Source organism: Ptychodera flava, chromosome 5 (assembly GCF_041260155.1).
Source record: "Ptychodera flava strain L36383 chromosome 5, AS_Pfla_20210202, whole genome shotgun sequence".
Lineage (NCBI taxonomy): Eukaryota > Metazoa > Hemichordata > Enteropneusta > Ptychoderidae > Ptychodera > Ptychodera flava.
The window spans coordinates 31,460,419-31,488,193 of NC_091932.1; the positions used below are offsets into that span (position 1 = coordinate 31,460,419).

The 27,775-nt window shown below is 37.3% G+C and overlaps 1 protein-coding gene across 2 annotated transcripts; it reads left to right on the plus strand.

The window, feature by feature from the left end:
• Positions 1–275: 275 nt before the first annotated feature.
• On the plus strand, positions 276–27,775 carry LOC139133512 (orexin receptor type 2-like). Of its 2 annotated transcripts, none has more exons than XM_070700149.1 (5): positions 276–446; positions 21,689–21,910; positions 25,487–25,788; positions 26,309–26,433; positions 26,710–27,775. In XM_070700149.1, exons 1-5 carry the CDS (start codon positions 312–314, stop codon positions 26,913–26,915), a joined length of 990 nt encoding a protein of 329 aa, XP_070556250.1. In that variant the 5' UTR covers positions 276–311; the 3' UTR covers positions 26,916–27,775. The 2 variants fall into 2 exon arrangements, with proteins under 2 accessions (XP_070556250.1, XP_070556251.1); XM_070700150.1 differs by lacking the exon at positions 276–446 and adding an exon at positions 13,545–13,996.

Sequence of the window (27,775 nt, forward strand, 5' to 3'; positions counted from 1 at the left end):
TCTTTTTACGTTTTGTGAATTAAACGATGCTCAATCCGGTTTTCGAGTGCCATCCTATGCCCCATACATTTGATCTTTAACTACAACAAAGTACCCAAAGAATGTTGACCTTAGCATGTTTGACGGTCAACAGAAATTTTGGTAAGTCCTAACAGTAATAAAACATTGAGCAAATGGAGGAATACCTTTAAATTCAAGCATTTACTTAAATGACGTTACAGCATGTACGTTATGTATACTCAGATGACTTACAGGTTTTATTGATTTTAATTTTGGATGAACCAGCAGGAAGTGACCGGAATCTGTATTGAATGGAATATACTCCTATCTCATCGATAGCCGTTCCGATATCCGTTCACTCAAGCGAAGGATATGGTGATGTCATGCACGCTACAGTTGGAGATGTAATCGAATCAGTAATGTGTAGCAGCGAAGTACAGTTCAAGGTTAGGAAATGTTACTGTGTGTCCATGGAGCTCTACGACGAATATTTGATTCAGTTGTGAAGCATCTCGTTAATTACGTCGACTTTAAAATTGTGCACATAATTGTTGCATAATTCGAAACAGAGCTCGTCACAGAAACAGGTGTCTCATACTTTCCGATGACGTATTCATATGTAAAACGAAACAACATTCATATAAGCCATTTTTCGATTATGAGGTACGATTGAATCTACCCGATCAAAACTATATTGTAAATGGTAGCACTCGCATAGTTCAACTGTGTGCTCAATACCAAATGACATCAGCTTACAATACATATACTGGCATTAAAGCAATCGTTATAGAAAATTTTGAGGATAGGTAGAGCATTGTGTTCGATTTTCACAAAAAAAAACATAGCATTTGTGCTGCCCAGAATTCAAAATCACAAGTGTACCAAAAATGTTTCTAGATGCATTCTCCGTCAAAGAGACGTACAGTTTCAATAACACGGTACGCCAATTTTTTGCCCTGGTTATACACGTTGTCATTTCCATGCCTTCAACACTGAGCCGTTTGTTAGTCGTGCCTGGGTGTTAGCAATCAACTGAAATGACTCACGTCTACATGAAATCTGCGTGGAATAGAAACTGCAAATCTGACAAAATCAAATTGACTCGGCTGTTAGCAGAAAGAGTTATGGCGTAAAGGCGCTAAAACGTCCTCCTGTACCACAGTTTGGCGAATCATTGACACATATGTTCAATTCTTAGGATTAATTATATACCCGAGGGAGGATATGTTTCCGAGTAACTTTCCAATCATGCGCTAATAGGGGCTCCAGTTTCATTTATTTCAACGCCGAAAAAGTCACTTGAACTTAAAAATACATTTCATCGTGACATGTTCATAAATATGTGCATATTTTAAAGTCCGTAATGGAATAATTGCGGCCACGTACACTGAAATATTCATGCTGGAGTTTAACATATACGGGCGTATCGTCTTTCAGTTGATCTGTTATAAGGTACAGTTGCTCTCACGAAATGGTACAATGAGAATATGTGAATGTCCCATGTATCGTTAGAATTTTCTTGTGTACTTCAAGAACTAAGGGCGTAGTGAAAAGCTCTGAGATGTTAATGACTCAACAGGACAATTTTTCTTTTAAGGTAGAACGCGCCTCGAGATATTAGGACTCTCGAATTTCTATAATTCTTTTCTGATATACCACTTGTGGGGACTCATTTTCAAGCTCTTGGAGAAAGAAAAACTTTCGCCGTCTTAGTTTTTCGAAAATCCAAAAATAAATAATTCCTCCATAGAGTTAACACAAGAATGGCAGCCATTTTGAATTTCAAATATCGCAAAAGTTTAGGTAATTTGTGTCGCTAGTTCCGAACATTGTAAGCTGACTCCCCTCCCCGATTTTTACTAATTATTTAGTAAAAGAATGGTGGAGAGTTTCATTTAGGAAAGTTTGAGCACAAGTTTAAGCCTTTCACTTTCGAGGCGCATACTACCTTAAACTGCACTATCGTTGCGAAACAACATCATTATCAGCTATTAAAAGAAGGCTTACGAAAGAATCATCTCAATGGTGTTATCGTTGTTGTAGAGCATGGAATGCGTCCCAAAGCCCCATCGATACGGCGTTGTCATGGAGTGCTTCCCACGCAGTGCATATTTCGGACAGTACGCACGCCATGTAATGACGTGTCAACAGTCAAGATCCATCCATCCTTGCCAGACGTTTTAACAAACAATCTAAAGATAATTGGAACCTCGTCAGAAGAACTCTCCTTTATGTAGGGTTTCAGCCACAATCAATACGTGTGGATGTGTGTGGGTGGCCGCCGATTGAGATCGTTAGAATCTTATGTCCGAGTCATTATAAGTGAGATGTATGTCGTCGCATGGTCTGTGCCACAATAAGAGCACAGTGTCAAGAGGAGCAATCTCCTTGTTATTATTTGCAGTGTCACTGAAACCCATTTCCAACAAATTAGCCGGCTTGATCGACAAAAACTTAAAACGCTGATCTTCTTTACTTACGCAGTAAAAAAGTGCAATCGACGGAAAATCTACCGCGACGGCTTTCCTCGTACTTCTACCCACAATCCCTCCACCCACAACTTTGCACCTATCGGAATAATTACGTGAACATTCAAAGTTGAAATATTATAAGTGACAATATATATCCGACCGCAAAGCCTGGGACCCTTATTCCATCTTGATAGCAGCCAGTAACATCAATTTCAGAGAATTTTCCATTTTTATTTTCCCTCTTTCAATGAGTGCAACTTGTAACAAAGTCTTCTGAGGCATGTTTCCGATCTACAAATATGAATTCTTCTTCTAATTAATGAAACGAAGACTATGACTACGACATGACAACTATGACAACGAACATATGACTGCGACCCTTCTTTTTGACGCGTTCAGTGGTTGAGTATAATGAATGATAAATGAATGTGTGTGCAGATTAGCGCATCTATTGTAACGTGACTGAACTATTTTGTTATTGGTACACTGTAAAAATAGTGGACGCCAAACGCGTCTTTACGCGTTCAAAATGTACATGTCGGTGTTCAAATTTGAACGGCTAGTGTTCATATTGTTAACACTAGTGTTCATATAATTAACAATGATGTTCTAAACCTGAAAACGATGTGTTAACAACCATCTCCTTCAAGTGTTCAAAAACTCAGCATCACTGAAATTTTACAATACTGTGAAACAATCAACAATCTTTTGTGTTTTTTACTTTACAATGGCTATATAAAATTTACTACTGCCTCGCTGTCCGGCAAACGTACACGGATTTTGGTGTTACGAATTTCACACTAAGTGAAAAATATTTCCGGTCTACAATTGCTGAAAGCATGTTTTTTCTAAAAAAGGAAGTATACAAAATAATTTTACACGTTTATTACGGGTTTAAATTTTCAAAACTTGAAAAGAAAATCGGAAAACCATCAGGAACGATTTGATTTTGACATTGGCGTGCAAGAGGCGTTCTACTTCTAAACACTTGGTGTTCAAGTTTGGTGCCTTTTCCTATCCCATGATGCGTCAAAACGGAAGTTGCGACATTTTTCTTGTAAGCGCACCCTGAAGTCGTGATCGTGCGGAAGCAAGACCAGAAAGGGTAAGTTTCCTCTCCAAAATAGTAAAAGGTATTAGATTTTGAAGCATCTGTATTATTATCCTTCGAAATTAATTGTATTGTACCTTGAAATAGCTCAACTACGTGAAGAAACCTGTTTTCTTTCATAGGCTGGTATACCAACAACTATCTATAGCTGTGAATACGCAGTGGTACTTTTGGCCATAGTCTATCGATCAATCTCACTCGGGTCAAGGGTCAACTCAACACTACTGTAGCGATAACCCTTGACGTGAGCGCGATCGATACGCCTTGCGTAGTACCGCTGCGTAATAACAGCTAACACATGTCTTTTAGCAGACACAATCGCATGTAAAACATCAGTGAAAGATCGCAGAGTATACAATGTATTATTTCAGCATATGAGAGTTTGGCTTTTTTATTTTAATCAGTTGATGACAAGAAGCAGCAAATATTTTGTAACAGTATTGAAGAGAGACACTTTATATGAAAGTCTCACACTTTTCCTTAACCTAATCAGCCCCTTGTCTTTCATTTAAAGTCTCATCTCGCCATTACCTATTGTTGCATTATTTTCAGGATGTAAAAAGTTGGATTTAACTGAAAATCGAAGAGTTGTTACAGACGCTGGTGGTACAGATAATGAAGAAGATGAGTGTACAGGTAGCTGTCTGGAAACAAGCTTGAGAACCTCAGTTCATCTATAATGTAGATTTAAACTTCCAAGGGTCAGTAACTGAATTTTGATAAGTTTCTGTACTTTTGTTCTGAATTAATCTAAGCTTTGGTAGCATGCTATGATCAACTAAATGTTGCTGGAGAATAAGCTTTCACAGATATGTAGTCCCCCTTATCAGATGCAATGGTGGAATAAAAAATTGAAGCTGAAAGCTACAGAACATTCAGAGTAAAAATGTCCACTCTGAATTACTGAATGTTCTGACATTTTCACTCTGAATTTTCTGTCACTTTCTGCTTCAATTTTTCATTCCCCCTTGCATCTGATAAAGGAGACTTCACGTCTTTGAAAACTTATGCCCCTGTAACATTTAGTTGATCATAGCCTGCTACCAAACCATAGATTATTTTGTATTGTAGCTCAACACCTCTCTTTTACTTAGCAACTGGTTTTTAGCTTTGCTGTCAGCTAAATAGGTGGATGTGTAGCATTGTCCTTAAATTTGTACATCGACAGGTTTTTCTTCAAAACAGCCCGTACGAATCCTTTAATATTTGAATTACAGGTCCCCAGGAATTACCCTAATCAGATACGTTCAATTTATAATGAAATATGCAAATTTATATTTTTGAGGCTAATTTTGCTATTTTTTGGGCAAAAATCTTCCTCTCTTTTACTGATGTCTTCAATGTTTGGTAAACATGTCCCTAAGAATGACCTTAGTCAAATTTGTTCTAGTTGTGATGAAATATTCAAATTTTTATATTTCATGGTAATTTTTTACATTTTTGGTCAAAAAATCTTTAAAAAGTCTTCTTTAAAACTGCTAATTGAACAGCTTTGATATTTGGGACATACACCTCCACTGATAGCCTTTTTCAGATTGTTCAAATTATGCAAAAATCTGCAACTTTGTATTTTTAAGACATTAAAGACATTTCAGATATTTTTAAGACATTAGGGATTACCATAATATTTAAGTTATAATGAAATCTACATTTTTACCATTTTTGGTAAAAATATTTGTATAAAAATTAATAGCAGGGTACAACAGAATTTGTAAGGTCTTTACAAATATGTCTTTAATTTCTGAAAAGTAGATTTTGAAATGTCACAGATTTATTTCAGGGTTTATTTAAAGGTATTACAAACAAACAAACCTTTTTGTTCATGAAGGACTTTGTTGGACAAGGAAATAGGTTTTACCCTGCCAAGGACCCGCTTTCCCCACTTTCTGCATGTTGTGCCTTACTGTGACACTTTGACAACTTGACATCTTGTGTTTACTTTAGTGTGGACAACTATATACCATGTGCAATAGAGAAGCCTTGACTAACTTTTTTTCCTTCAACATTTACAATTGTCTATACAAGAGGAAATGTCTTTAAGAAACCATCTTACAAAAACGGAGTATGCATTTCATACATATACGTGTTTTCAACGCATAAATATGCCAAATTTTGAGCTTTTTCAGATTTTTTGTACGTTTTAAACAAGTATGAACATAAAACGTAATCCACAATATTTAAGTAAAACTTGTTTTGTCATTACTTTGTTCATATTTTTAAAACGATCTAGAGTATTTATGGTGATTTTTTAATGCTTATGTTTTCGATAGGAGGGTGTTAACACCGTTGGTATTTTCCTCTGACAAATTTTACATACAAAGTGGCAATGTTTATTTGCCCATTTTACAGTAAATTATTGTATTTTACTCTAGAAATGTTTTGTGTATTTTTAGAATACAATACGTTTACTGAATATCTGTGGTCTGCAATGTTATTTCAAGGCTTGAACATCCCCCGGAACGCCCAAAATTAAAGGTGTTCAACAAGCGCGCATCATGTGTTCTAGCCTTTAACACACTTATCGTTGAACGGCGTCCATGCGTTCAAAAAGTGTTACAGCCCTTTGAACGCGTAAATGCGTTCAATTTTTTGAACACATTTCATGCGCAACGTGTGTTCAGATAATTATGGAACACCATGGTGTTCAATATAATGTCTGATGAACACGTAGCGTTCAAAATCTGCACACGTGTGTTCAAAAATTGAACGTTGGTTGAACACGTAGTGTTAAATTTCTGAACGTCTAGAGGCGTTCAAAAAGTGTTAAAAAAGGCGTTTAATTGGTGTTCTATCCTTGAACACTTAACTTTACAGTGTAGCTAATTGACGTTTAGGGGCGAGACGGCGAAAGCCTTAAGCCCAAAGGAGACATGTGCAGTATGCAATACATTTCACACTTTCAAAGAGAAAAACGCCGGTTTCCATAGATACCATACAAAACCCGACTTTGACCAATGTTCCCGTCCTGTTTCCGAGAATAACTATATAGCTGCGTATCATTTGGCCTTGCATCATCGCGTGACCCACTGTAACCTGTGGTGGAGGTCAAAGAACCCTGCACTGCTTGAAGAATGTGCTGTTCACTTAATGATTGCGACACTTTCAGAGACCCACCCAAAAAGACACCGGCCTCCCACTGTACTTTCTGTCCACTCCCATAAGTGCCCTGTTGATGACGCTGTTCTTTAGCCTTGTAGCCTTAGTACTGGCTGCTGTAGCAGTTGCATGTGCTCTGGGACTTGTGACATTGGAGCTATTATGCGTTCTTCTTTTGTGTTACCCTTTTTGTCTTGAACTATGTCTATTAGTGAAAAAGGGGAGAAAGTGGGCCGAAAAAAATTCAATTGAGTCTTGGTATTAAGTGGTTGCAATAAACCTAACAGGTACTCGGATCAAACACCTGATCACCGTGCAAGACTCTCGCGAGTGTAGAGACAAATAATTACAAAAAAATCTGCGGTAGAGTGGCAGCAAGATCCACAGGATAGAGAATCCATTCAGTGGCGCTGCTCTGAAGATACACCACCACCCCCCTGCAGCGGAAAAATTGTCATTGCTGCTGACCCAGCCAGCAACAGTATGGGGAAAACTGTGAAAACACAGCTAACTTCAACGATGTGGATAAATATAAAGGGCTGTCAAACAGCAAATTCGACCCAAGTTGAATACAGTAACACTCGAGATTGTGGACCTGTAATGGGCTGTAAGCGCAGCAGTATCCTGCCTCCAGGGAAGTGTGTAGCATGATTCTCGTAAATGATTCCCATGCCGTGGTCTGATGCCACTCTGTCACGGCAAAAGATCCACCACAGCTATTAAATCCTTTGTCAGCAAAGATTTAACAACATACTATGATAGTGCTAGATAAGCGCGAAGAAGGGCACCTGTTGACTTCGATGTACCGGCGAATAGCTATCTCATTAAGGGAGCCTTCAGTTATTATGAGGGGATGGGCCGGAGGAAATAGAGGGTGGTCCACCATGTAAAATGTGACCCTCCCCTTGATGCCCCTTTCTAAAATGTGACCGTCAACTCCCTCCAAACTCAAAAGTTTGAAATGTGTGTATAACCTTGATAGAACTGCTGACTTCCTTATATTACAAGCAAAGATATTAAAGGAGCATTTGCTGTAATTTTTGGTCATGCTTTTAGTTTACCTGAACTATGTAACAAATGCTGTCAACATCCTGTCCAACGCCCTATGCCAAGTATTCTGCTTGTCAACAAAATCCATACACGTGCAATGACTATTGTTATTGTTGACAAATGAATTGTTGTCGGATTTGAATTCGATTTTCAACAATGTTGGACAATCATGCAGAAATTACTGAGGAAGTTCCTGCACGTATATTCCCCTAGACGACGTATGAAGAATGCCCCATAATAGTATACGAATTAGGGGCATGATGTCCTGTGAAGACGTGTTGGTATAATTACCGTATGTGATGTCAGAATTGACCAGAGAGGGTAACTTCTTTTTCGTTCTTAGAAATAAGAAAGAAAGGAAACCACTGGTCTGAGTCAACAACCTTGTCTTCATCCACAGCTTGCTTTTTTTCCGATAACTTTCAAAAGTTTATTGAGTTCATCACCTAAAAGTAGACTACTGCTGGCTTAATTAGTGGACAGGGCTCTACGTCATGATGCAATAATCTTACAGTAACATACCTATACATCTTGTAATAAATGAGAAATTGAAGATAATGTATGGTATTAGCAAAACTACAACGGCCGTGTTATCTTGTAACCTTTCAAACGCCATGTGCTCTGTCGTTTCCGCCTTTCTTTAGCTAACAAGTAGATAAATGATGGCCAAGAGGTCACGGCAAAATGGACGTTTTGATGTACCAGCGCTGGCACTTGCAATATGCAGTTGACGCAATAAGCTGTTGAATCGATGAATGCGTGGAGGGTTTTCGGAATCACAGTCTTTGCCAAATTCCTGTGCTGAACTAATGTTTCCATTGACAGATCGACTTTTGATACACACTATGCTCTTCGTTTGGCGGGAGAGCTAGGCAGCGTACAGGATAAATTCGTGGAATCAGTTGCCATTGTTTTCACATGTAGGTAATGTCTAGTGCGCGTGCAGTATACATGTAACTCACTTGTGTTACCTAATGTTGATATGACCTGCCTTGCCTGAAAAATACCAAACCTCTGAATTGGCAATCATTCTTTATTTCACAGACGTGTTCTCTGGTGTGTCTGCGTGACAGTGCAATATCAAAAAAAAAACATTATGGTCAGAGATTACTTTTTAGGAAGTTTAAACCAGTACACGCAACTTACTATCTTTTAAATTCTCTTCAGGCTCTCTCACTTACGTAGTCTAATTTTGATTTGTAAAATGACGGTCCACTTTTTTCAAAGCAGACAATACTAGCTACATCGTGCTCTGAGCTAGAACGCGCCTCGGAGACAGATAACCTGTGGACTCAGTTTGAAGCCTGGAATAAATGTATTTTTCGTCATCATGTTGTGAAAAATCGAAACTTTAATTTTCCTAATAGACATAATTAGCGACAGTGAAAATTTCAATATCAAAAATCGGTAGGTGTGGGTCATTTGTTTCTCAAACACCGATTTTCCACAGTGACCCTTGATTACTGTTCAACGATTTTCAGAGAAACTGTTGAGAGATTGGTTTAAAGTTTCCATTAACACAGTTCAAGCAAACTTGTCTTTCAGTTTCGAGACGCTGGTTACCTTAAACAAGCTTAAGCCCGGTTAACGTTTAACGCTTTTATTCCTATCATCCCCTCTAGAGATTTAACATTTCCACACAGAAAAGATAGGATCGTACGAAAATTTTCGCGGTGAAAAGGTTATTGCGTATTTGAGCTTATCAGATGGCTGAGGAAGTTCAAAAAGTAGAAATGTGGCAAATGTGCATATATTACGTACATTCGAACGATTGCTTGATGTTTCATGTACATACATAACAATCAAATTCTTGCAGTTTTAAAAGGTTCAATTTTATTATGAATGGCAAAGAGATATAAACGTTTTATCCTTAATGGGCTCAACACATCGTACCTTTCCAACCTATAATGCGCATATATTCTGCTTTCAAAATATTTGAAATATTATAATGGCTTTTCGGTGGTTAAAGAAGCCCCTCTGGTAGAATTTTTTCAATTTTTTCAATTTTATCTTTTTTAGGGTAAATGTTCAGAAGCGCTGCATACAGGTGATAATTTTTCAGTGTAAAGATCGGGTGAAAAATGGTTGGCAACATCTTGTCGATTAGTTACTAATTGACTTATTAAATGACTTTGTGGTTTTACGTTTTCCACTGAACTGATTCTCGACAATAATAATGCCCTGTATCGCAGTCATATGCATCTTTCTTCGTACCCTGGAGGTCAATGTAGAACGTGCGCCCGAATGCTATGTCGATCGCGCGTGCTGCCCCTCGTAATTCTGACGAAAAGTGGCACTTTGAATGTGCGTCCTTATCTGCCTATTCTCCAATGTTTGTAAAACAAAAGCATTGGTATTTTACAACATTTGGTCAGGCAAACGACCTCATTCACTTTAAGAATGAATATGTCATTTATAGTACCAAAATTCATCATAATTCGTCCTATAGCAGCGGCGCATCTGTAGACAGTGTGTAAAATTTATACCGTTTACAAACGTCGAAGACAATTTTTGAACAAATATTCCGAATTCCTGACAGTGTACAGACGTTCTCATTCTAAGCGATGATAACAACTGCATACATTCGGAATACCGTTTACGGATGTAGTGCAGTGATACTAAAATATTTGTGGAATTATACCATGATGGCAGAAGTAATATGTTTGCTTATTACCAAAGTACACATTTATAACACATAATTACATAAAAACAATTTGAAACTTTGTATTTGATTTATTATGCCCTAAAATGAAATTTTGCTTTTCGATGCAAGTCGAGGTAAATTGTATATGGGTTGCGTTGACCGTGACAGGAGGAACCCCTGTAGTTCTAGATGTCAGTGCGCTAGATTTTCAGTCACTGACCAAAATCGTTCTTTAAATAGAAAACTGACTCAAGAACAACTAGCAGATTACAGCTGCGTGGAATGACCGCCAAGGAAAAAAGTCCTAATCATAACTTAATACGTTGCCTTAGGCATGGAAGGAACAGAAAGGTGGGTATTCCCTCCGGTGAATTGCGTGTGTCAAACGTTAGAGAAATTAATGGAATACACATTGTAATGTTGTCAAAACAGCGAGTTTTCGTATGCTTGGATGTGTGGTTCTTAAGTCTGTCACATGTATTGGTGAATCCATTTGGGTATATAAAGAGAGGATTTGATTCACGCCTGTTTGAAAGTTTGCAATGTGTTACACATAGACCATCGTTTTTGTACTCGCAAAGATGTTGTCTATGCCATTCATGCGCTGTGCTTTAAGATTTCGTTCTGCTGGATATTTTGACGTAAAATTAAACCACCCTTCTGATGAGACCGTTTACGTTCTAAAGAATGATAGAAACTTTGATTTTATTACTAGTTTCTAAGTGTCAGGGCGATTGACATTTATGATATCAATTTTCCACTCCAACATTTTAACACCTGCATGTAATTTTTTACTATAATTTGTATATCAGAGAGAGAGAGAGAGCGAGAGAGAGAGAGAGAGAGAGAGAGAGAGAGAGAGAGAGAGAGGGGGAGAGAATGTCGTCTTTTTCTGTGCGATTTCTTTGTTAGTAATCCAGCAAAAACGGTGTTTTCCGTGCAAACGTTAGAAAATGAGTATCAAGTACTCCATGTATTATGCATGATGTGGACAAGAATTTTAAGAACATATTTGCTAATATTAGCATCATTCCGAAGTGAGCAGACTTTTTTATCTGCGACGACACCGTCATGACCGCAAATTTTCACATACTTACACTAAGGCCAAAGTAATTAAATTCTTTGTTTTGCGTCCACTCTGAATGGGAAAAGGTAAGCGTCTAAGCGGCCGAAAAACACACACAAGAAAATTAACACAATTTAATTTGATTGCAGCAAATAAAAAATTGTAACAAAATTTTAGTTCAGAAAAGCTAAGCGGGTATATCCTAAAATTTCCTATTCAAATACACTGTGTGTGTTTTTCATGAAAACACTAAAAACCTAGGCGGGTAGGGACGCAAAACAAAGAATTTGATTACTTTGGCCTAACTAACATTCAGCGAATCATAGAATTACAAATTACCTACTTCTTTCAGTATTCCCTCCAGGCACAAAACCATGCGCTTTTTTAATCCCTTTAATCCGCCCAACAAAGTTGTTATCCTTTTGAACCAAGGGAAAATTGACTATAGAGACGCGTAACTCCATTAGAGTGGCAATTGTTCAGTAAATTGAAATATCGAACACGCGTTGGGATTATCTTCAGGAATAGAGATGCCGCGAGGTTGATTTATGTGAAGCGCAGATATCTTAAGGATTAAGCGGCTCATTAAAAAACGCGCAACAACTGCCAAATTGTTGTTCTTGCGAAGGAGGGAGTTTGGGAAATCTTTAAAGTACTCGGTAGACCTGATTCATCTTTTTTGTCAGGTTTGCTGTGCCATGATCAGAATTGTCAGGCTCAAATTTCAAAGGAAGTGTCGAAGTGAGCACGGAGTGGAGGTTTGTGACTGTTCGCTCCCTAATGAGTGCTATAAAACAAACAAACTGATTTTGCTGTGTAATAACAGTAGATGACGGTTCACTGCAGTCACGAAGAGCAGCAGGTCGTGAACTCAGTATGTACGAATGTTAAACTTCGATTTGTCAATCGAGTAACAATGTAAAAGTTTAGTTGAATATATTTCACTGAAATGCCATATCGCGCAAGTCTTTTTCAATGTTTGTTTCCTTGATTATACATCCAAACAGCATACGGCATGTGAAGATACTAACATACCACGAAATCTATGTGACTTAGGAATGTCAAAACTAGTCATTGTGTCTCTTGTATTTAATCAACTTCTGTCTGTTTTTAGAAAGTCTCCTGCACTACTTGATCTCTGCCCGGTCGATTTCGACAATAACCCGATCGAAATTCGACTTTAGATAAGTTAACTTCGAACATGCACGCCTTAAACTTACACCATAGATAAGATAATGCTAAAGGTGATCCAGATTAAAGCGTATTCAACCATATCATCTGCCGTGATCTTCAATGTGACGAAATCCATTAGTGCATGTATTATAGTTGTCAACATTCCTTATCGTCACCTTAATCAACGACACTTTGTACCTACTTTTATCCCATCTTGTATCACAGAACGAGGGCAAGGAAATTGCAAGTCACCAATACCAGTATCAGGTATTTTACGTTAAACGACTAAAACTACAGTGATAGCAACATGAAAAAATTGTGTCACTCAGTCTCAACACGTTTCCTGTAATATTCCCCTAAATGTTTCAAGTTTTGGATAGCGATAAAAACTGACCCCGATGATGAATGTTCAGCAGCGCATCGCGTATTCAAACGATGCCGGTGAGAGTGTAGCTATGGCTATCGAATTAGGGATGAAAATCATGAAAAATCACGCTCTAGGTGTTTCTAAGTGACAAAGCATTGAGACAAATGTGAAACTTCATCTGTCGCATGAGATTAGATAAGGCCTCGTTGAACACTTCAAGAATCGTATAAGGACATGAAGTAGGATCAAACAAACAACTCGAACGACCAATGTGAATGGGTTGTCTGCTCACAGAAGAAAAGTAGTTCGCGCTGACATATATAGGTTCAAGTAGATCATATGTTATAATGTTGTTAAACTAAAGTGTTTGTGTGCGAAACTAAGCTTATCGAATTCATCCGTTTAAGGCATGAATATCGACTCTTGTGTTGCGTACGCACCTGGTATTTGGTCTGTCGTTTCGGTTGCCCGACAGATCGCAGAACAGCTTGCTACGGATACGTCCATCGCATGAATGACTCTATAAAAATACCGTAGGCATCAGATGTAAGTTATTAACATGTCGATTGACAAAGTGTACGGCACGACAGCTGACTCCGAAGACATGAACGTCTCCATGTATCAACCCGATCTTGACAATGAAACGCTCGTGCCAATCTGCTCTCAGGAAGATGACAGCACCGCTTACTACAGTAACTGTATGTATGACTGGGACAACTACTATCGCTTTGTTCTGCCGAAAAGACTGGCGGAATTCATCTTTCCGAGAACGCATGAATGGATCCTTATAGCTGCTTACATATTGGTATTCGTCCTCGCACTTTCCGGCAACCTTCTAGTGTGCGTCGCTGTTTTGAAAAATCGACAAATGCGAACAGTCACTAACTTTTATCTGGTGAACTTATCTGTGGCCGACATATTGGTGTCTCTCGTCTGCTTACCCGTCACTGCTGTACTAGACACAACAGAGACTTGGTTCTTCGGAACAGTGGCTTGTAAGTTGGTTCCGTACTTGCAGGTACGTACAGCTCTATCGAGGTAATTCATGATACAGTATCGTATTTTATGATGTTTACTTATTTATATAACTGTTTTCTTTTTATTTTACGCGACTTATCTATATGGCGCTTTTGAACACATATGCAGGTTTAAATGTCTAAACGATGACCATCTTCGTAAGCCTGTACTAATTTTCAACGAAGCGTCAGTGAACTGACAGATGGGAGAATGTTAACATGCTGGCTTGGTTGTGATGTTTAGCAGCTTAATTTGCGACTTTTTTCCAAGTACAAATCTTAAGCCTTTCTCATGTTTCGATTTTCAATCGGACCAAAGTTTGGCCAAGTTACTGAAGACCGTCATTCTTATATTGTGAATAGGCACTGAGTACGAATTTCAGTCAAAGCGGCAGTCTCAAATCACTGGTTCTCGCTAACGTGCTTGCTGACTTAGTCTTACATGGTATTAACCTTTGCTTTTCGCAAAAAAAGGCAGCTTTATGAACCTGCTCCTTTAACGTAATGCTATAAGCTGCCCTGTTCATGAGATTTTTCAACATATTAATTACTGCTGAATCTTTATCATATCAGAAATGTGAAGTCACTACTATTGACAATGTCAACGTGCAGAAATATTAGAGAAACTTAACATAATATAATAAAAAGTAAGGGGATAATAAAGTACATATAACAATCAAGTTACAAAACGAGATCCGATATATTTCACAGTGATATATATCACTGTAATATATATATATATATATATATATAATATATATATATATATATATATATATTATATATATGTATTATATATATTTTCTCTTGACAAACTTATTTGTTATCGAGAATTTAAGTCCTCTCTCGAACCAGAAAAATATCTTTCTGTTGTTAAAATCAATATTCACATGAAGATGTTGGCTCGTCTACGTTGCTCCTCCCATTGTTTAAGAATCGAGATAGGTAGAAGACAAAATATCGATAGAATAGAACGAATTTGTATACTGTGTGAGAGAAATGAGATTGAAAATGAGTATCATTTTGTCCTACTTTGCCCCTTTTTTGACAACATAAGAAATAAATACATTCCACCGTTTTACTTCAATCCACCATCTGAAAGAAAATTTTATCTTTTAATGTCTTCAGAGGACACTGCTACACTACAGCGTTTAGCAGCATTTGTATTTCATGCGATGACATTAAGAAAAGAGATATATGATAGCTAAATTATTAAGTACTTTGTCAGATTGCTTTTCCTGTCAGTTTTTGTAGAGTTTAATTTATTGTGAAGTGTATTGGGCCGATGGCCTAGAATCACAAAATAAAGACCACCATATATATATATTATATATATATATATACATATTATGACTTAGATCTATAAGTAACGGTGTTTTAGGGGTGCTCAAACTTTTTAAACTTTACTTTTTGTTCATATATATATATATATATTATATATATATACATATTATGACTTAGATCTATAAGTAATGTAACAGATATTATTACTTTGTACTTGAAGTAATTTGTGTTATTATTTATAACGCTGTTCTTTCCGCATCAAGCACTGTAAATTTCCCAAAAGGACATATGTATACTTCGATATATATATATATATATATATATATATATATATATATATATATATATATATATATATATATATATATATATATATATATATATATATATATATATATATATATATATATATATATATATATATATATATATAAGAAACTGTAGGAATTCAGGTGATCCCCAGTGGAGCGTGGAATGGGGTGAAGATAGAAGAAACTTTGGTTGAAACACACTACCACACCTGGTTGTTAGGTTCCAAACGTATTTATTATACCTCAAACACAACGTTTCGCTCTAAATTTAGAGCTTCTTCAGGTGTTTTCTACAATAAAAAGTACGAACATGAAAATTACAATGGTTGAATTGTGTAGGAAAACGTGCAATGTAGAGTTATAAGTCTGTGAAAATCTGGAAATGTACATGAATGACAGGAGAGACTAAAAAATTACAATGGTTGAATTGTATAGAAAAACGAGCAATGTGGAGTTACAAGTATCTGAAAATCTGTAAATGTACATAAATGAAAGGAGAGAGACTAACCTCGAGGTTGTGAGTACGGTCAAAACTGTCTGGACCTACGCCGAGAGCTGGAAATTGGCGCGCTGAAGTCCAGGGGGGGGGGGGGTACTTTAAATACTCCAAAGCTCGTATGTGGGGGCGCTGTCAAATGCTATGTAAATTTTGGGCGAATGTTTAGGCCAGCTGGAGACAGTGTGTCAAGTTTTTTGATCCATTGTGATTCTAAATGTTTGCGTAGTTTGTCATCCTGTTTATTGACTTGGATGATGCCAATTATTGAAACATCACTGATACTGTGTTGATCAGAATTAAAATGTATGGCGACCGGGGTATCTTTTTTATGACGCACTGAGGAGAGGTGGTTATTGAAACGAAGTCTGAGAGATGTTTTAGTTTCCCCGACATATTGTTTATGGCAGCGTTGGCATGTGAGGAGGTATACGACGTTTTTGCTGTTGCAGCTGATGGCATTTCTGATTGTGTATGTTTTCTTGTTGACTGTGCTTTGGAACTGTGATGTATTAAGGGTATATTTGCAAATGTTGCAACCCCTCGTAGATTGACATTTGGTGAATATATATATATATATATATATATATATATATATATATATATATATATATATATATATATGTAATTATATGCAAATCAAACAGCGTAGTTCTCTCTCGAGCTTGTTAGAACTTGTTTACAAGTGAGTAACAATTTGGTAATGTTTTTGGCGTCTGAGCTTACAAATGTGTTCCGTAGACTTCAACTGTATTATATAAGGGTTCTAGGACAGTTACCACCCAGACAAACATCCTCTTGACAATCACCACCAGACATTTACCCCCCGGCTAATTACCACCAGCCATTTACCACCGAGACATTCACCCCTAGACATTTACCACCCGGATATTTACCCCCTATTATACTATTTATAACGACAATATTGCTTTGTCGAAAATGATGGGAAATGACGAAAAAAGAAGGTTCCCGAACAATCGCGAAGACTGCGTTTGCATCTTTTTTAGTATTGTCTCCTGCTGGGTGCAACATGACCTACCTTTCGCCATGCCTGGCAAGAGTTACCGTACATTCTGATTTTTACCCTTTCCATTTTTTACCCTATGCCTAATAGCCCCGATACTAAAGACCCTTTCTCTAACCACTACGCCACGAGTTGTCTGTGGCAGTCAGTTGAAATGTTAATCTTGAACTTGACACTGTATGTGTAACCATGCATTATACAATAAATGAATAATATAAATGCATGATAATAATAATATAATTATAATAATATTTATTGTTTTAAAAACGCACTACACATATATCTCAGTGCGCTTTACAAATTTAAATAGATAAAAATACCAGCAAAGCAAGAAAAGAAACGTTAAGTGTGAAAACATTTAATTAGGTAAAAATGTACATGGTTTAAAACGACGTTCTGCAGAGTAAAAACAGTCAAAGTAAAAAAAATGATTAAAATTCTACGGAGCATCAGTAAATATTAAATATAAATCACGCATCAACGGTTACTGAAAAATGGTGTCCCTCCTTATACATTAGGAATAGTGTTGTAAAAAAGGTGAGTCTTTAAATCGCGCTTATTAATGACATTAAAAGAACAAGTATATGGTGCTAACGGACTAAAATGATGTCTCTATACGAACCATTTTATTGCCTTACCCTAAACCTAACCTTCACCGTAACACTAGACAACTGATAGCATTTGTCTCTTTTTCTATGTTTAGATAGTGTCTATGCTATGTCAAAACAAAGTTGAAACTGTTTGAAAATAAAGATAATAAACGAGACATCCATTAAAATTAATTTTTAAGAGAGGGGGTAATTGTCCGGGAGGTAAATATCTCGTGTGGTAAGTGTCCGAGTGGTAAGTGTCCGGTGGTAAATAGCCGGGGGTAAATGGTAGGTGGCAAATGTTCGGGGACTAAATGTCCGGGAGGTGGGGTGGGGGTAACTCTCCTGTTATCATCAGATAAGTGTCGTAAAAACAGTAGATTGTGATATTATACCATCCAAATATAGACAATACTTATTATTTGCGCAACTGAAAAAGTTGACGAGGATAACTTTGCACTTCATTTTTTCTATCTTAGATTGTAACAGACTTGCATTGATAAACGGTCACTTGAAGTTTACTTATCATGAACCACCACTCTGATTCACCGTCCCTCCTTACATGAAAGGGCTGTCTCACAAAACAATATCTATATATATATCTATATATATCTATATATATCTATATATATATCTATATATATCTATATATATATATATATATATATATATATATATATATATATATATATATATATATATATATATATATATATCAGCCGTTTGGGATCCAATGATATTAGTGGCGCACATACAGCGATTTGATTGGTCGACATGTGAAAATGACATTGCTATATTCGCGATATAGCGCGGTTGGCACACACGCGAGCTCTCGGCAAGATTAAAATTCCCTTTTTGACGTCCCATGCCAGAATTTCAATATACTGCAATAAACCACATCCAGCGATGGTATAACGCACAGTTTTGACCAGTTTATTTCACATATGAACTCGTTGTCGCTCGTGCATATATGCCGTGAACTGGTCAAATCTTGTGGTATACTGTCGCTGGGTGTGGTTTATGGCTTAAATTTATATATTTAATTTTTGTACAATCGTTATTGTAATCGGTAAAATATAAACGGAGATATGGAATCTTTTAAAACGGTGTTTTAACATGCTATATATTCTAGAGATATTCAGTCGCAGTTCAGGATTTGTCTTGTCACTACCATGGTGAATGCCATAGTATAAATATGGCTAACGATTTGTCCAGTATACAAAGGGGTTAAACCGTTTAATCTTCCGGGGAGGCTTTACTTATGGCCCAAACTCTGCTTTCAGGTTTATTGGAATGCTCAAACAATGAGGCATGACGAAAGAGCTGTTAAACGCAGCCAATGTGTGTGTTTCCTAACGTATAGATCGAAATCACAAGTAGCAGTGAGTTTTGATCATACAATGTATTTCTTTCGAATGAAATAAATGAATAATAATTATTCCATAATGGCGTTTTCTGATTATATATCATAACATGTAATGACTCTGCAACTCTCGTAGAGACTTCAATTTCTCGTTGTCTAAAAAGATTTATTGCTCCTAAATCAAAAGTATGTCACAATTCCCAAGATCACGTTTACTGTCGTGATAAATTGCTCCCCCACGTTCAGTACTCAGCTGTTCTTCGCGATCGAAGTAATCCCCTCCAGGACAGCCGTTGCCAAAGTTTTCGTAATGGAACACCAGTAATGTATTTCGCCCGGCAAAGAGTGGAAGAAGAGAAGACGTAACCAAGTTAGATGATGAAGTTACTCTTTACAATTGATGAACACTCACTATGGCCAACACGTTTTACTTTGTTTCGCGTTTGCATAAAATGGCCTTTGACCTGAGGCAACCAAAGGGTAATGCAATACGAGCGCCAGCCAATCGACTAGAACGTTGAAATGCAAGAAAAATGCACAAACACTGTCATGTAGCTTTCTTTAAATTGTCACAGATAATCAAAAAATTCTTACGATTAAATGTCAGGCTGTCCATGCTGAGCGAACCCTACAAGATACTAAGGTTGATGCGCACGCGCACGAGCTTTGAAATCTTGTGCCTTGCCCGCGATGAATGATTCACCTGTTAAGTCGAGCAAGTGAATTATTTGAAAGCATCCGGTTAAGCGTTGCTGCCGCGGGTAAAGTATGGACGTTTGTGCGTTACTGGTCACCTTGGAGCTTCTATGGAAAGACTATGTTTGGAACGGATAATATAGCTACAACGGTTGTTTCGCCGTAAATAATGTTAGGCAGCTGAATAAAATTGTGTACCACCTAGAATGTGGATTGCCAATCTAAATTGTGTTTTTTACAGCGGTATTCCTATGACGCTATAGATTGCCTTTATAGCGTGGTGAATCCGCCTTCAATAAAAAATAACAGCTGCCATTCTTAAAGACTACTTAACCTGTTATCTCTAGACCAATGTTTCTGCTTCAATTGTCGAGGCCGTAAAAGTGGATAAAAGCCGGCGTGCCCTAATAGTGCAACTCCGACTGTAAAAACGGTGATAGATTTCGATCAAACTTTTCAATCAGAAAGCTAATGAGCTGTAAAAGACAAAGTGGGACTGACAAAAATAAGTCGTTTATGTTGAAGAGTGTTTACCTTAATGGATCGTTTTATCACCTGGTCCTGTTTAGCAAGATCTCGCAGGCTAATAGGATAAAAGATTACAGAATCTTAGCATAAATTGTCGCGTTTGATTTCATTGTTGCACATTCCACCAAGCAAGATATTGAGGTTTTGTAAACTTTTTCAATCTGTTTAAAGGATGGCATTTTGGCTGTAATTACCAAAATTTAGTCAAATCGCACCATACATGTATATTCTTCATCGTTCCTAGATAGCCAAAGGCTAGGTCAAATGCCGGGTGTCTTTGTACGCAGGAAGCCTGCCAAGGAGGATATATGCAAGAATGGAGCTGTTTGACTCCCTGAATCCAGACGTACATGTCAGTGTCACGATGGCAACGCCGTTAAGGATTGTGTAGGACAACAATTTCAACTCGCCATGGTGAATTATTTTTGTTTCAAGTTAATCACATGTAGCAGAATTTTTCCCCTTTCCCTAAAATGTCAAGGATATGACAAGACTACGACCGACATGGTCATTTATAAGTTATCGAATACAAAATGTCAATATGTAATATAAAAAAGTATGAACAGTAATGCTTATTGTAGTTTAAATAAGCCGGCTTTGAGGGTGTGAGTGAGACTACGATCCTGAGACCAGGCCACCTCATCGTGAACCATAATTGGCTTCGACCCTCGAGCATTCCCCACTCTTCCTTCCTATTCCACTAGCTCCTGATTTTTTCTTCCGTTGTCGTCCTTATAATCTGGATCTTGATACGCCTACGGTGGCGGAATTTGCTTATAGTGGTAATAAAGTTGTCGACCTTACCTCCCCAACATTTGTGTCCGAGATAGTTTGCTTTCGACTGTATATATTTAATGTATGGCATGAATAGCGTTTTTTGGAAAAGTCGCTGCAACTTATAAAATACACCATAAACGTCTGGTCGTTAAGGCGGATAAATCGGCAGGTCGGAGGTCCACAATAGCAAACACGCCGCCTGTGTTGGAATTCGCATACCGCGCAAAGACAGAGTGTCGACATTTCTTGAAAGCTGGATACCGATAGGTCATGGTAGCATCCGTTTAATAATAAATGATATAATCAAGCAATCAATATATCAGAAGCGAGATAATGATTTATTGGTAGTCCGAAATCCGAACCCTGTTTCTTAGGGACCTTCTTCAATTAGGGAACACTGCCATAATGAAGCAATGATGTTGAGAGGAAAGTGATAAAGGCCGGTATTTTATTTTTGAACCACTTCATGGTTTCAAATACTTCATTTTCATACCGACTTAACTTCTGCTGTGATAACTATCCAAGACGGCATAAATCAAATCACTTAAAATTCTGATGTTCTGGAGTGGAGATGTGATAACTCTACTATCATCAAACTTCTCTCTGCCCCTTCTCTATCTTGTAGGTTGTGTCGATGAGCGTATCTGTGTTCACTTTGGGTGCCATCGCTGTCGATAGATACTTCGCTATCTGCAAACCCTTGTCGTTTCGAATGACTGTGAGGCGAGCCGTAACCGGAATCCTGTCCATATGGTTGGCAGCCTTCACCATCCCCGTGCCACTGTGCATCGTCTACGAAGCCGAGTCCCCTCTAGCGCCGCTTGTGTATCTCACAAACTGTTATGAGGTGAGACAATATTCTCCATGGCTCAACCTAGAGCTTTTATTGAACTGTCTTGTTTATTTGTGTATTTTGTCTGTAGGGGACGCAGCAGGGCGCATGGCAGGTTTGTTAGACTATAAGGTGATTTCTATTATCTCGGAACAATCAGTGCAATATTGCTTGTACTTCAACCAAGCACCCAGAGTGACACTACATCATCATATAAACTTCGTCAAGACTGTGCGGTGGCACTTCTTGTAGTAATGGATGGCCTTTGAAGCGCCCTAGATGATAAAACCGTCAGCATTACACCTCAGATCGAGCAGACAATTACATTAAATACCATATATCACATTCTGGATCTAGCATGATTACGTGGTAAGACTCTGCGTGCTGTGTTTATACCACGCTACCACTTGCGTACCTGTACAAGAGCCATTGCCACGTACCACACACCATACTTTACTACGATCTTCTGTCTACATATCTGACTTTTTGATCTTATCTATCTTTTCACACAAAATCTCTCAATGAGACCATCGGAAACACTGCTTCATTTACATTTCAGTTCAATATCAATTCAGGGCATATCACGTTGACCAATCAGAGTATCAAATTCTTTCATCGCGTAGAGTATTGTTTTCGAGGGCTAAATCAGTGCTGTGATAAAGAGGTTATCAGATGACGGATAGCGACCAACAGAATAACCTCCGTAATTTTTACGATGTCGTTGCACATAACACAGCGCATTTTGCTAAAAATAACTTTTTTCGCAAAGATTCATTCAATTTATATTAATTGGTTAACCAAACATTAATATATTTATTTGGTTCACCTTTTAGTCTGACAAACACTCGTAAGTTAAGAGAGAAAGAAGTGTAAATTTATTGAAATTATCACCCGATTTACAGTTTTTTCTCTCCCGTTTTCAATATTTCAAAACACATGTGACTCCTGTAACCTCCATAAACGTAATAATCTCCACAAATGTAATGTTAACCAAAATTGTAATGAAATGTAAAAACAAAGGTAATAAACCAGCCAACCATTAATATAACAACCCTCAACCACAAATTAACCATAAATGTAATAAAACTCAACCATAAATATAATAAACTTGAATTTATGTGATCATTTGTTTATCAATGCCCTGAGTAAATGAGATACTTTAAATTAATAAGACTATATGTAATGTTATTGCATACTTTCCTAACATTAGATCTTCTTTCCGAAACACAGAATTGAATACATTGAGAAAACTATGATAAAACGGCGAGATACCGATCAAACCGTTAGATAATGGAAGTGGAAGAGCAGTTCTGGACACTAATGATTACATAATAAGGAAGCGTCAAAATAACTCGTCAACCAGTGATACCACACAAAGTTTATGACAGATGACTGAAAACAAACAACAGAGAAATATACAACCTTATAACAGAAAATTACGACTGTCACACAAAACATGTTGACGAGAACATATCTCTATATTTCAATCTAGTAAAAACAATACGAGAAATCCTAGCATCCCCAGTGAAGGAACAAACTTCAAGTGGGACAACATAGGAATACAGACAATCTATCGATTATTCCAGACAATTTATCCACTGAAGACGAATTTGGGGAGACTGGTGAAGAAAGTACGGCAAATTTTCCAAAAAAAAAAACACGGCGTTAAAGCATCGTAGTGTTATACAGTCTCCTCGACACTGGTGTAGAGACTGCACTGACACAGAGATTACAGCTGTGTCTCGCCATGGCCAATCAGTAAAATACACTTTCAAAATACACAGAATGCAATCAAGTAAGATATGAACAATGTGTGATGTTGCTTTGAAATTCCTTTATTACATAGATAAATATTTAAGGACTAATTCTTCAATTGCAACGATAAAATAGATTTATTACATTCGTGGTTGACAAGAACTACATTTATGGGTGATTTTTTAATTACATTTATGGTTAACATTCATTACAATTATGGTTGGTATTTTTATTACATTTATGGTTGATTTTTGTTACATTTATGGGTGATATTACATTTATGGGTGCACTTTATTACAATTATAGTTGATGTTACATTTATGGAGATTATTACATTTATGGAGGTGACAACTCCACTCTGGCTGGGTCAAATTTGGTAATTTTTTCACATTTTTTTTAAATGCTATATAATAAAACTGTAATTTTTTGGCATTAACGTTCAATTTCTTACATTTAGAATCAGATTCAGTCATTTGAATGTTGCTAATCATGACTATAATCACGTTGTTGAATGTCATTCTTTCAAGCCCTTAAATTTAAGAAGGAGAATAGATATTGAAAAACAAAATCGAGGTTTTTTCTACATAGATTACTCCAATTTGGAATGAGATATTAAATTTTATGAAAGTGGAGTCAAATTTTCGACTGAAATCAATTTTTATCATTAATACCAAAATTTAGGTCTTTTACCCCAAATATGTATCACGTTCATTCTCCCAGTAAGCGGCTACCGTATTAAACTTTAGATTCTCTGCTTTTTAAATATATGTAGTGTGAGGGGGTTTCATGTCATATCCAATAAGAAATAGCGCTTTTAATACCGCTGCTCTCATACTTCAATTAGATTTTTTATCGTGACCGAGGTGTTACAGCGTAAATATTCGGCTCCCTATTCCTTATAATTGAATTGTAGTCATACTCTTCCCATGATTCCTTTCTCTATATCTAGAGCTATATGACAGCATAAGTATGTCCATTACATGTAGATCGTATCGTGTACCCGCACTGTGACAATGCGGTCGCCGGAGCCACTTCCGTCGCATAACAATTCATAGTACAATAAATTACCCATAATTCTCTTTGATTTGTATCATTTAAGGCTACTTTTTCATTGTTTTTTCAATTCTGCATATAAGTAATAATGTGCAGCATCGGAATAATTGTTAAATAATATCTTGTAAAAGTACGTTTAGATAATTTCAGTGAAAGTTTCCAATTAACCAATACACAACCAGAACAGTCCCTTTCTGTAGGTACTACAAAACGATACTTTTTGGCAGCAAGTTATGACGAACTGAAGGGATCATTCTCTGAGTAAAGTTTAGCATGCACATTTCTTTTGTCTTTCCTTTGAAAAAATCATATTACTTTTAATTCATAAAACAGGTGCCGCTAGTCTCCCTACATTCCATTACAATATTCTGTGTGGCTAAAGACACAAGTAGGGGAAAATTTTACAAAACTGCTATCTCCTCTCTCAATCATGCATACTTTTCCAAATCATTTGATGTGAGAATAGGACATGGTGTGCTAAAAATAATTTTCAGAATTTTTACAATCACTCTATGAATTTGTCTACACATGGGAGACACGGTAGATTTTATTTAGGAATCTCCGAGGGTACAAATGATAATGAATTATGGGAAATCTTCTGTACTGCGTAATTGCACTTTAAAAGAAACGTCAGTATTTCTGTATAAATATCGTTTTCGGTCGATGATGTACGTTGACTACGTGTGTAGAGAGAAATCATATAGCCCTCACAACAGTGCTGTTCTAACATGTTGAAAATATTTGCTTGATTTACGAGTATCCCTCTTTCGTCTTCTCTTCCAGAAAAAGTGGAACCAGTCCATACAACAGAAAGTCTACCATATTCTACTACTTTGCATAATATACGCAATGCCACTGATGCTTATCACTGTATCGTACGTGTGCGTCTGTAGGCAGCTGTGGTTGACGATTCCCGGCTCGGCCGAATCCAGCGGCGAGAAAACTGCGATGGCTCGGCGAGGCAGCAGCAACCGATCGATGCAAGTGCAGTTGCAGGCCAGGCGGAGAGCTGCGAAGATGCTCATTATCGTGGCGGTGATATTTGCTTTTTGCTATCTGCCTCTGCACGTTCTCAATGTTCTTAGGTGAGAAGAGCACGCCAGGGTGCTCTCACTATCAAATGTTTTATATATGGCAGTGTATACATGTTCAAGTGACAGTAGCTGTATCTTTCGATGATTAAATTCTATTTTGCCTTTTTTCTTCGGTTCTTGTTATTCGTCATAAATCACGTTGGGATACCCAGTACTGAGCTTGTCAACCTTACCTTCACATGTATAGATTGCATCCTTATTGTTTAACGGATTAACTACAAATGACAACTTTAAAAAAGTGGATTTAAAACCTCATACGTGGTGTTAACAAAAATGGCGAAAAAAAAACATCAAAAGTAATTTACAGATATTGGCTTTTTACTGGTAAATGAGCTGTATTTACAAGTTGAAAGGAAACCTTTCGACAATGACTTTTGAAGTAAAAAGAAGAAACTGCATTTCACGACGTCATCAATAACAATGGAAACGTTGGCAGTTTCAGCTTCATTAGCTCTGAAAATTTACATTGCACTTAAAAAACTTTATTAAATTATGTTGTCGTCGATTTCAGACAGTTTGCTGTATTTGAAGTGGATCATGCAAATCGACATTTCTTCCATGTTCCTTTCCTCGTCGCTCATTGGCTTGCGTTTGCAAACAGCGCCATCAATCCGATTATATACAATTTTTTAAGTGGTAAGTGAAACTAACATGTACATGTTCATCAGCATCGAAGTCGGGATTTTCGTACCGTCACTTTTCCAGACTTGAAATAATCAATCGAAAAATTACGCACCATGTGTCAATTACGCATCATTTGAAATGATAATATATATTGAATATATCGTGAATCTTCAAAATCCTAGTGTACCTCACTTATTGTGGGATCAACAAAATTATAAACAAATAAACAAATGGATGATTTATACCCAAAAGAAGTAATAAACAGCGGCTATTTAATTGTTTTTACAGTGAAGTTTCGCCGTGAATTCATGTCGACCTTCATGTGTTGTCGAGTGTGCCGCCAATACTCACGGCAGGAACTCTTCAAAAGACGAAGAACGGTGTACCGTGGCTCCGTTCTCAGCAGCAGCATCAACTCGACATCAAAGACCAACGCAAATCAGTCCAAAGACATCACCATGTCGTTCATGAGAAATTCAACTGTGCAGACTTAGTGGCGAAAGCGCGAGTGGTTACATGGTTGTCGGTTTTACAGGTAATGGTAACGTCTTTCTGACGCCCGGTTCTGACGGGAGGCTGATCGCACAGAGGGCGATTATAATTTGTTCAAATTAAGCAACGCACTGGATGTATCATAACTACCCAAGAATTTGTATCTCATGGCGTATGATATCTGTTTCCAAATGCATTAATATTATCAGCCTTTCCGTGGAAACCTGGAGGCCAATGCTGACGCTCATTCTTGCCCTGATGTGTGTATAATTGATGAAGACCTTTTAATACTCTAATTCTCCCAGTATTTACCCCACTCGAACCTACTTTTTCCCACTTAGTACTCGACAACTTTGCTACAAATGCACGATGTGTAAGATGTAAACTGTTACATTACCTGTTGATAAGTGAATTTAAGACTAGAATCCAATTCCTCTCAGTCAACGAATCACCAGATCCTTTTATGAGGCGTTTCAAAATGCCTTGTTGAGATTCTCTTATACAGCCTGATTTCACGCGAGTTGAAGGTTTGTCTTTGCATGTTCAAAACCATGAAAGATATAAGTGTTCGCCAGGGTGTTGTTGCCTTTTCTGTATTGACCTAATAGCCAATCTTTCAATGACAGTGATGACGTTAAGATATATCTGTTGGGCGAGTATGCAGTCAACAAAGGTTTCAACTTTGTGCTTCTTCATTGACGTAGAATGTGCCTCTGGGACAGATATTCGAACTTTCAATTGTTTTGGCAATACTTTTCTGATCAGCAACTTGTCATTTGGAGCTTTGGGAGTAAATAAAGTTTGTTCGGTCTTATTTTGCAAAAAAAAAGAAAGTGTAATTTTTCCCATGATACCAACATAA

Coding starts and splice junctions, on each gene's coding strand:
- LOC139133512 (XM_070700150.1), top strand. CDS start 13,583: ATGAACGTCTCCATGTATCAACCCGATCTTGACAATGAAACGCTCGTG. Junction 21,911..25,486: donor ATCTCACAAACTGTTATGAG/GTGAGACAATAT, acceptor CTTCTCTTCCAG/AAAAAGTGGAACCAGTCCAT. Junction 25,789..26,308: donor CACGTTCTCAATGTTCTTAG/GTGAGAAGAGCA, acceptor CGTCGATTTCAG/ACAGTTTGCTGTATTTGAAG.